Source organism: Portunus trituberculatus, chromosome 5 (assembly GCF_017591435.1).
Source record: "Portunus trituberculatus isolate SZX2019 chromosome 5, ASM1759143v1, whole genome shotgun sequence".
NCBI lineage: Eukaryota > Metazoa > Arthropoda > Malacostraca > Decapoda > Portunidae > Portunus > Portunus trituberculatus.
This window is the reverse complement of record NC_059259.1, coordinates 4,387,753-4,396,928: the sequence shown is the minus strand read 5'-3', so window position 1 is coordinate 4,396,928 and position 9,176 is coordinate 4,387,753. Positions and strand designations below refer to the sequence as shown.

Genomic DNA, 9,176 nt, shown 5'->3' with positions numbered 1-9,176 from the left:
CCTCAGACCTCCATAGACTCTTCCTAATGTCAATAAAATGGTTTAATCGTGCCCAAAACTCATGGTAAAATTGCGCCTCAGTACTGGAGTGGTTAAGTGCGTTTCTTAGGTTCTAGTGACAGATTTATAACATTGCTGTGCTATTAACAGGGGAAGCACTCTTGAGAATCTGGTTGGTCATGTGTGAGGCGTTTAGGAATAGTGGTAGTGACGTGAAGGAGCAAAGAGTTATCATAATACAAGATGGAATGTAACCCTTATTCAGAAATGCTTTGATCTCTCACCACAACTATTTTCAAGGGCCACAGAAATGACTAGCGGGGTTTTCAAGAGTGTTTCTCCAGTTAATAATGCCGAAATCTTGTCACTCTACCTCTATACCTTTAAAAACATCTTAAAAAATCGCTCTTCTCCACGACTAGTCTCCACGACTATTTTCCAAGGCCACAGAAATGACTAGCGGGGTTTTCAAGAGTCACACTGCCTCTAGAACCATAAAAACACCTTAAAAATCGCTCTTATCTCTCACCGCGACTGTTTCTAAGGGCCACAGAGATGACTAGCGGGGTTTTCAAGAGTGTTTCTCCAGTTAATAATGCAGAAATCTTGTCACTCTGCCTCTAGAACCGTAAAAACACCTTAAAAACTCGTGTCAACTGAAATAAAGCCTTTTGAAATAGTGGAGGCGAAGCACAGAAGCCTTTGAGAATATGAGCGCTTCTCTCTACTCTGCTCTTACGTCACTCCCCAATCAGTCCCGCCGCAGTGTTCATAGGTGAGTGACTTCCATGTTTCCCTTGATGTAAGCCTGTAATTGCTATAGTCTTCTCTTGTATAATGGTAGGCTGCCTCAAGGGGCCGCCACTCTCTCGCTAAGACCGCACCGTACATAAGGAAGTGAGCTGGGGAGTTGGTTTCCGTTGATGCAAGGTTTGAGGTGGGCCAGACTGCACGCCATCAGGTTTAGGAAAGAAATCCTCAGCTGGTTTTCAAATGGAGTGGTTGATGAATAGATGGGACTCAGTAATCATGTGAGTGGTGAGTCAATAGGAAGCTGTGAAAGATTAGACGAATTTATGGATGGTAGTGAAAGATTGAATAAAGTAGTGGTTTTTTGGGTCATATTGCGACTGGCACGTGTATTAGAAGTTAGAAGAGGGAGGATGTACAAAATAGAAATAAGAAGAGTGGATTCAATTAGGTAAAAGATAAAGAGACAAGAGTGTGATTAGAATAAGAGTGAATTTAGCTATACAAGATCAAGAGGCGAAAGGGTGACTGTGACGGGTAGCGGGTAGAAGTGTATCTGGCGAGTAGAAGCGAGTGTGTGCATGTGTCTGTTCCTTGTCTCATGAGCGTGACTAAGATAGAGAATAGCGGGAAGCAGGTAGAAGATAGCGATTAGCCTGTATAATATAGCGATTAGCGGGTAGCGGGTAGCGGTGTGACTGGCGAGTATATATAGAAGCGAGTGTGTGTGTCTATCTTGCACTGTACCACGCCTTGTTTTTATCTTCCCCTCTTAATAAACCTGTAAACTGGTACCTCCCCCCTCTTAATAAACTCTTGTCTATTCCCTGTCTCTCATTGGCGTAACTAAGACAACACCAGCAGTGCATTCTTCACTTGTGTTCGGCGGGAGAAACAAAGGTTACTGAAAGATTGTGAGTGGTTTTGTGGGTTGACTGTATTGGCATAACTGTAACATTATTAACAACGTCTTGACTCAACGCGCCAAGTCTCGTCATGTCTTTCACACTTTGCACTTATCTATAAAACATCTCCCTCTAGTCTTTATCAATGTATCTTCTATATGCTATTGTTACTATTATTATTATTATTATTATTATTATTATTATTATCATCATTATTATTATTATTATTATTATTATTATCATTATTATTATATTATTATCATCCCTATTACTAGAATTTGAGTATTACTTGCAATATAGAAAGATACATCGTTATTATCGACATGTTAAAGTATTGATGAGAGAGAGAGAGAGAGAGAGAGAGAGAGAGAGAGAGAGAGAGAGAGAGAGAGAGAGAGAGAATTTTCTTATTACTTCTCCTCCTCCTCCTCCTCTCTTATACAAATTTTGGGCATGACTAGAGAGAGAGAGAGAGAGAGAGAGAGAGAGAGAGAGAGAGAGAGAGAGAGAGAGAGAGAGAGAGAGAGAGAGAGAGACCACTACCATCACCACCACCACCACCACCACCACCATCACCACTACCACCACCACCACCACCACCACCACCACTACCACCACCACTCCTTCACACATCCAGCTCCTCAGACAGTTTCTTGAGTTTAGCGTCCAGCCCTCCCTCGTCCATCTCCGGCTCGTGTCGCAGGATCTCCGACGCCTCCTTCAGATGCTTCACCGCCTCCGTCATATAGTCCTGCAGAGAGAGAGAGAGAGAGAGAGAGAGAGAGAGAGAGAGAGAGAGAGAGAGAGAGAGAGTTAGTGAGTTTTCTCCTTTTTTAGACTTTTCTGCAAATTTCTTTCTCTTTTCCTGGTTTGTTTGTTATTTGTTGTGCTGTTCGTTTGTTGTGGCGGTCACAGTTAGACTAGGTCAGGTGAAGCTAGGCAAGGTCAGGTAAGGTCAGGCAAGGTTAGGTGAGGTTAGGTGAGGTGAGGCAAGGTTAGGTTGGATAAGATTAGGTTAGGTGAGGCAGGGTGAGATGAGGTTAGGTTTAGGTTAGGTTAGGTTAGGCAAGGTGAATTGGATAAGATTATGTTAAGTTAGGTTAGGTTAGGTTAGGTTAGGTTAGGCAAGGTGAGGTTGGATAAGGTTAGCTTGTGTACTAATAGGTTATGCTGAGTGTGGTATAGTGGCTGACCTTGGAGTCTTCCTGTGTGATGATATCGTTGGAGAGCAGCAGCCTGGCGAGGGCCACCAGGGCGGCCTGCAGCTCCAGCAGCAGAGTGCCCCGCAACAGGGACTGGCCCGGCGCTAACACATCCGCCAGCTGCAGCAGCTCCCGGCAGTACTTGGCCTTGTTCTCCAGCTGCTCCCGGCTCATGTCTGCACAAAGGTGGCCATGACAGTACAGCGAGTGGTGGGAGGGGGAGAGAGAGAGACAGTGGAGTATTCTATTGGAGATATAGCATAGCAAGACATAATATAGAGCATAGCAGGCAATATAGAGCATGGGAGACAATTTATAGTATGGCAGACACAATTTATAGCATGGGAAACATAATATAGAGCATGGCAGACTTTATAGAGCATGGCAGACTTAGCATACAGCATCATTTCATGCATCATTCTCTTCCCTCCTCTCTAATTTTCTTCCTCTCCCTGCCTTTTTCTTCACCCTCCTCCCTTCCCTTCACTGTCCACCCTCCTCCCTCTTACTCATTCTCCATCGTATTTCTTTCTTTCTCTATCTCTCTTCTCTCCCTTTGTACTTCTCTCTCTCTCTCTCTCTCTCTCTCTCTCTCTCTCTCTCTCTCTCTCTCTCTCTCTCTCTCTCTCTCTCTCTCTCTCTCTCTCTCTCTCTCTCTCTCTCTCTCTCATCTCTCCAGTTCATCTCCCTCTTCCCTCCCTTACCTCTCCCTTTCTCTCTCTACCTCTCACTCTTGTCTTTACCTCCCTCATCCCTCTCTCTCTCTCTCTCTCCCCATCTCTCCTCCCTCACCTCTATAGCGATGTTCGGGCGAGTTTCCGTAAATTTTGACCAGTGCGTATTTTGCCTCGACCAGGAAGCGGTGGCCGGGGTGTAGCGCCTTCTTGTAGTGCTCTAAGAACTCCTCAAAGGGCCTCGCGTTGCTCTGGTCCAGCCCCTTCAGTTCCTTGTGCAAGATTTGGTCGCCCCAGAACACCTGTTGAAGGGAAACTGAGTGACTGACTGTGTGTGTGTGTGTGTGTGTGTGTGTGTGAGGGGGTGTGATTGTGTGTGTGTGGGGGTGATTGTGTGTGTGGGGGTGGTGTTGAATTGGAGGGTAAAAGAAGTGTAAGACTGTTTGAGTGACTGACTGACTGGGTGTTTGTTTGGGTGAGGAGCAGTAGGAGGAGGAGGAGGAGGAGGAGGAGGAGGAGGAGGAGGAGGAGGAGGAGGAGGAGGAGGAGGAGGAGGAGGAGAAGAATGAGGAGGAGGAGGAGGAGGAGGAGGAGGAGGTAAAATAAGAGAAGGAGGAGAAGGAGGAGGAAGAAGAGGAAGAGGAGGAGAAAAAGAAGGAAGGGGAAGGAAGAAAAAGAAGAGAAGGAATAACATGACCATAGATAGAAAAAAACAAAAAGAACACACACACACACACACAACATCCTATCTTATTGTCAAGGAGTTAATGATCAGCTGATGTTTAAGTATCCTATAATCCTACAGACACACACACACACACACACACACACACACACACACACACACACACACACACACACACACACACACACACACACACACACACACTCACCGTTTTGGCCATCACCACCACACCACACTTGCCACACACCCAGTCAGAGAGCAGGTCCAGGGGTGTGATGGGCTGAACGAAGCCTGTCCCACACTCCCCACACATTAGAGTGCCAAAGTGGGTGCTGAGCTCGGTAGGGTCGGCACAGCGCTGGCACGAACACAGGAAGCACTTACTGAGCTGTGGGAGGAAAGAGCTGGTATCAAGATTTACCTGTATTTCAAAAGGGTTTAACTAAATTTATAGGAATTTTTTAGGATGTTTTTACTGTTCTAGAGGCAGATTGACACACACACACTCTCTCTCTCTCTCTCTCTCTCTCTCTCTCTCTCTCTCTCTCTCTCTCTCTTCACCTTGAGTTGCTTCCGTCGCTGCATGGTGTTCCAGAAGGTGTTGGTGTAGGTGGCAGTGATGGCGGTGCCCTTCCTGATGGCCACCGTGGCGCGAAGGATCATGGTCAGGTTAGCATCGAAGGCGTGCTTGGTGTTGGGGACGCAGTGGTGGGCGAGCATAGCGGCTTGTGGATACAGTGCTCTTACTCTGCTCCCGTTGTGTCGCACTTCGAAGCTGTTCACCACCGCCACGCCACACATACGGTAGATCTCTGCTTCACTGGCCCCCTCGTACCGCATAAACCCCCTGTGTGTGTGTAAGGGGCAGTGAAAGGTTTAATTTCTTGAGTATATTCATTCTGGTTACTGTTTGGTGATTTTATACAGCTTCAGACACTTATGTGGGGGGTTAGAATAGTGAAGACTGTGGCCATTAATCTTCTGGCCTCCATAAACCCTTCCTAATGTCAGTAAAATGGTGTTTTGTAGCCAAACTGTCTTAAAATGGCCTATAAACATGGGTCTTGATATTCATTCTACTTACTATTTGGTGATTTTATACAGCTTTAGAAACTCAAGTGGGGGGTTAAAATAGTAAAGACTGTGGCCATTAATCTTCTGACCTCCATAGAAGCTTCCTAATGTTAGTAAAATGGTCTCACCCCCTAATACATACACACACACACACACACACACACACACACACACACACATACAGACCTGAGGAAGTCTACTGTGTTGCGCTGAATGACTCCGTGCAGTTCGCTGGCCTTCACTGCCTCACTGTGGTCCTGGAGCTGACTCACGGCCTCCCAGTGCTTCGGGTCAGCCTCCCTCAGCAGCAGGCAGCGCAGGGGCGTGATGCACTCGTAGGCGGGGTGTGGGGCGTCGAATCTGTCCACCGTCAGCCTGCTCTTGGCCTGGGACAGCACTGCACACTCTCGCTGCAAAAGTGGACCTTGTTAAATCGCCACAAACGCACAAAAACACACAATAAATGCCACAAACACACTCAAACTGTCCTAAAACACACTAAAATCTTCGAAAACACACTCAAACTGTCCCATAAGACACCCAAAATACCCCAAGCACATTCAAATTGCCCTAAAACACACTAAAAAATATCCAAAACACTCTCAAATTGCCCTAAAACACACTAAAATCATCGAAAACACACTCAAACTGCCCCATAAGACACCAAAATTGCCCCAAACACACTGAAACTGCCCCAAAACATAAAAACGCACTATAAACAACTCCAAACACACAAAAACTGCCCCAAAACACACTAAAACACACAAAAAAAATCCTAGAACACACTGTAACTGCCTCAAAACACGCTAAAACACAATAGAACGGCTCCAAAACACACAAAACACACTATAAACACCCCAAACACACTGAAACTGCCCCAAAACACACTAACACTGTCCCAAAGCACACTAAAACACGCTAATACACACTAAAAATACCCCAAACACTAGAATTGCCCCAAAACACACTAAAAGCACCTCAGAACACACTAGATTGACTAGAACTACCCCAAATATGTATGTGTGTGTGTGTGTGTGTGTGTGTGTGTGTGTGTGTGTGTGTGTGTGTGCATTATCGAACCTTGTGCACGGGGGCGGCTCTGCATTGGGGCCCGCAGAGAGGGTAGTGGCAGGAAGGGCAGCAATAGGAGCCGTCGGGGGGGCGGTGGCAGCCTAGGCAGAGTGGGGGGGAGCATTGCTTGGGCCCCACCACCACCGGCGCCTCCCGCAGGATGACCTCGCCCGCCCTGATGTCCCTCGTGGCCACCGTGTGTCTGGGAGAGAGAGAGAGAGAGAGGAGGGGGCTTTTACGTGTGTGTAGGGAGAGCGATTAAATACACTGCTGTCTCAGGAGAGGGGAAATGAGTATAATAATAAAACACACACACACACACACACACACACTCTCTCTCTCTCTCTCTCTCTCTCTCTCTCTCTCTCTAAACACACACACCTGCACAGTCACCAAAACAATGTCAAACACCTCCAGGGCAGCACAGGACACCACCACCATCATCACCACCACCACCACCACCACCATCACCTCACTCCAACCCTTCCACTCTCACAGCTGTCAATCCCTGCAGGTCCCAAACAGTAAGAGGGGGCGGCTACTGATTAGGTCCATGGCGAGGCTCGGGTAGGGAGGATGTAGGAAGCGAAACCCCTCCAGAAAATTAGGGGTCTTAGGTTTTCAATGAGGCCGCCGTGGTACAGTGGAACCATGCGTGCTTTGGGGTCCGAGGGTTCTCCAAGCGCACGGGTTCGAATCCTGTCCACTGTCGGAGTGTAGGTTGGGCTTCCTCACTCGGGGCAACGGTTTCCTAGCGGGTGGGCTTTGAGATAGGAGGTACCACGAAAAATACCCCCTTTAGCCCAGAAATTCCCGTGAAAAGCCCGCGTTGTATAAATAAAAATTAAAAGAAGTGAAGAAAAGCTGATGTTTTATAATCCAGAAAATTCGTTTTTTTTTGCAATTTGTCTTGGAAAATCTCATGTTACAAAGAATATTTGGGAAATGTTTGTAAAAATTTGTCAGTCTTTAGAGGCGATGCGAGTCACATTGAGGAGGGAACATGTGTGAGAGGTGACAAGTATATACTCCCCTCAGACCCCTCACCCACCCACTCCTTCCTCCCCAGTCTTCCCCAGCCCGTTCCAACCCTCCCCAGCGCTCCCCAGTCTTCCCCAATCTTCCCCAACCCTTTCCAGCCCTCCCAGCGCTCCCCAATCTTCCCCAGCCCGTTCCAGCCCTCTCCAGAACTTCCCAGTCTTCCCCAGCCTTTTCCAGCTCTCCCCAGCGCTCCCCAGTCTTCCTCAACCCTTTCCAGCCCTCCCCAGAGCTCCCCAGTCTTCCCCATCTCTTTCCAGCCCTCCCCAGCCTTCCCCAGCCCTCCCCAGCCACTCACCTGCCAAAGACGGGGTGGTTCTGGATGACATAAGGTTTGCATCGTGTCTTGTGTGTCTTCCAGTCCTGCTTCTGACACTCCCTGCTGCAGTAGAACACGCTTCGGCAGGAGGAGCAGAACTGTTTGGCTGGTTTCCGACACACAGCACACACCCCGCCGCCCTCCGCCATCCTGTCCTGCTCTCACCTCTCACTCTTGTCCTACGCTGAGGGAGAGAGAGATGGACGTGTCACGCTGTCTTTGGGGTTTTGAGGTCCGTGTTCAGAATCGCTTTTCTCTCTCACCACGACTGTTTTCAAGGGCCACAGAGATGACTGGCGAGGTTTTCAAGAGTTTCTCCAGTTAGTAATGCAGAAATCTTGTCACTGCCTCTAGAACCGTAAAAACATCCTTAAAATCGCTCTTCTCTCTCACCACGACTGTTTTCCAAGGCCACAGAGATGACTGGCGAGGTTTTCAAGTGTTTCACCAGTTAATAATGCAGAAATCTTGTCACTCTGCCTCTAGAACCATAAAAACACTTAAAAGATTCGTGTCAATTGAAATAAAGCCTTTTGAAATAGTGGAAAAGCACAGAAGTGTTTGAGAATACCAGCCAGAGAGAGAGAGAGAGAGAGAAGAAATCTGATCAAGTCCTCTCACTTTACCACTTCAGAAGGGAAATTATTGCCTTTCACTTCACGGTGGGAAAGAAGAGGTGCTCTCTCTCTCTCTCTCTCTCTCTCTCTCTCTCTCTCTCTCTCTCATAATTCCCTAGAAAGAGAGAAATCCAGCCTGTATTACTTCACCAGAGAGAGAGAGAGAGAGAGAGAGAGAGAGAGAGAGAGAGAGAGAGAGAGAGAATGTACTACGTGTGTGTGTGTGTGTGTGTGTTCGCGTGTCACTCCAAAACCAGAACAGGTAACAAGAACACTAATTAATCCTTCTTTACCTGCCAGTCACTCAGTCACGCCTCACCACGTCCATTGCTCGCCTCAATCTGGTGTCCAACTTTTAACCACACGCACGAGGGACACCTGGAGACCGATTGGGAGAGGACACAGAGAAAGAGGGAGGCATGAGTGAGAGGGAGAGAGAGAGAGTGAGAGAGTGTCTGCTGGCTCGCGTGGCAGTTTCGAGAATAATAATAGCAAGGAGCCTCACGTGGGAGATACTTGCTTACTCTCTCTCTCTCTCTCTCTCTCTCTCTCTCTCTCTCTCTAAGTTTGATTTGTTTAGACAGGTAGGTACTTGATACGTCTCTCTCTCTCTCTCTCTCTCTCTCTCTCTTGACGTCATATCAATGTGGTGGTATTATTATTATTATTATTATTATTATTATTATTATTATTATTATTATTATCTTCTATTCTCCTCCACCTCCTCCTCTTTTACTCTTCTTCCTCCTCTTCTTACTTTTCTTCCTCCTCTTCCTCCTCCTCCTCCTCTTGTTCTTCTTCCTCTTCCTCTTCTTACTCTTCTTCTTCCTCCTCCTCCTCC

At 47.2% G+C, this 9,176-nt stretch overlaps 1 protein-coding gene across 2 annotated transcripts; it reads right to left on the bottom strand.

Annotated features, from left to right (window-relative positions):
- Positions 1-2,238: 2,238 nt before the first annotated feature.
- Positions 2,239-8,824, bottom strand: LOC123513588 (SET domain-containing protein SmydA-8-like). 2 transcript variants are annotated; one of them, XM_045270850.1, is made up of 9 exons: positions 8,629-8,824; positions 7,698-8,066; positions 6,371-6,563; positions 5,477-5,700; positions 4,778-5,063; positions 4,425-4,604; positions 3,650-3,833; positions 2,849-3,033; positions 2,239-2,406 (listed from the first exon to the last, which is right to left on the bottom strand). In XM_045270850.1, exons 2-9 carry the CDS (start codon positions 7,865-7,867, stop codon positions 2,281-2,283), a joined length of 1,548 nt encoding a protein of 515 aa, XP_045126785.1. In that variant the 5' UTR covers positions 7,868-8,066; positions 8,629-8,824; the 3' UTR covers positions 2,239-2,280. The 2 variants fall into 2 exon arrangements, with proteins under 2 accessions (XP_045126785.1, XP_045126776.1); XM_045270841.1 differs by having other exon boundaries at positions 7,698-7,902.
- Positions 8,825-9,176: the final 352 nt, after the last annotated feature.

What these genes read in the sequence shown, in the direction of transcription:
- LOC123513588 (XM_045270850.1), bottom strand. Translation starts at nt 7,867, where the DNA reads ATGGCGGAGGGCGGCGGGGTGTGTGCTGTGTGTCGGAAACCAGCCAAA. An exon ending in GCCCGAACATCGCTATAGAG is followed by an intron (nt 3,034 to 3,649) that starts GTGAGGGAGGAG and finishes ACCTTTGTGCAG; the next exon opens with ACATGAGCCGGGAGCAGCTG. An exon ending in TCACACAGGAAGACTCCAAG is followed by an intron (nt 2,407 to 2,848) that starts GTCAGCCACTAT and finishes CTCTCTCTGCAG; the next exon opens with GACTATATGACGGAGGCGGT.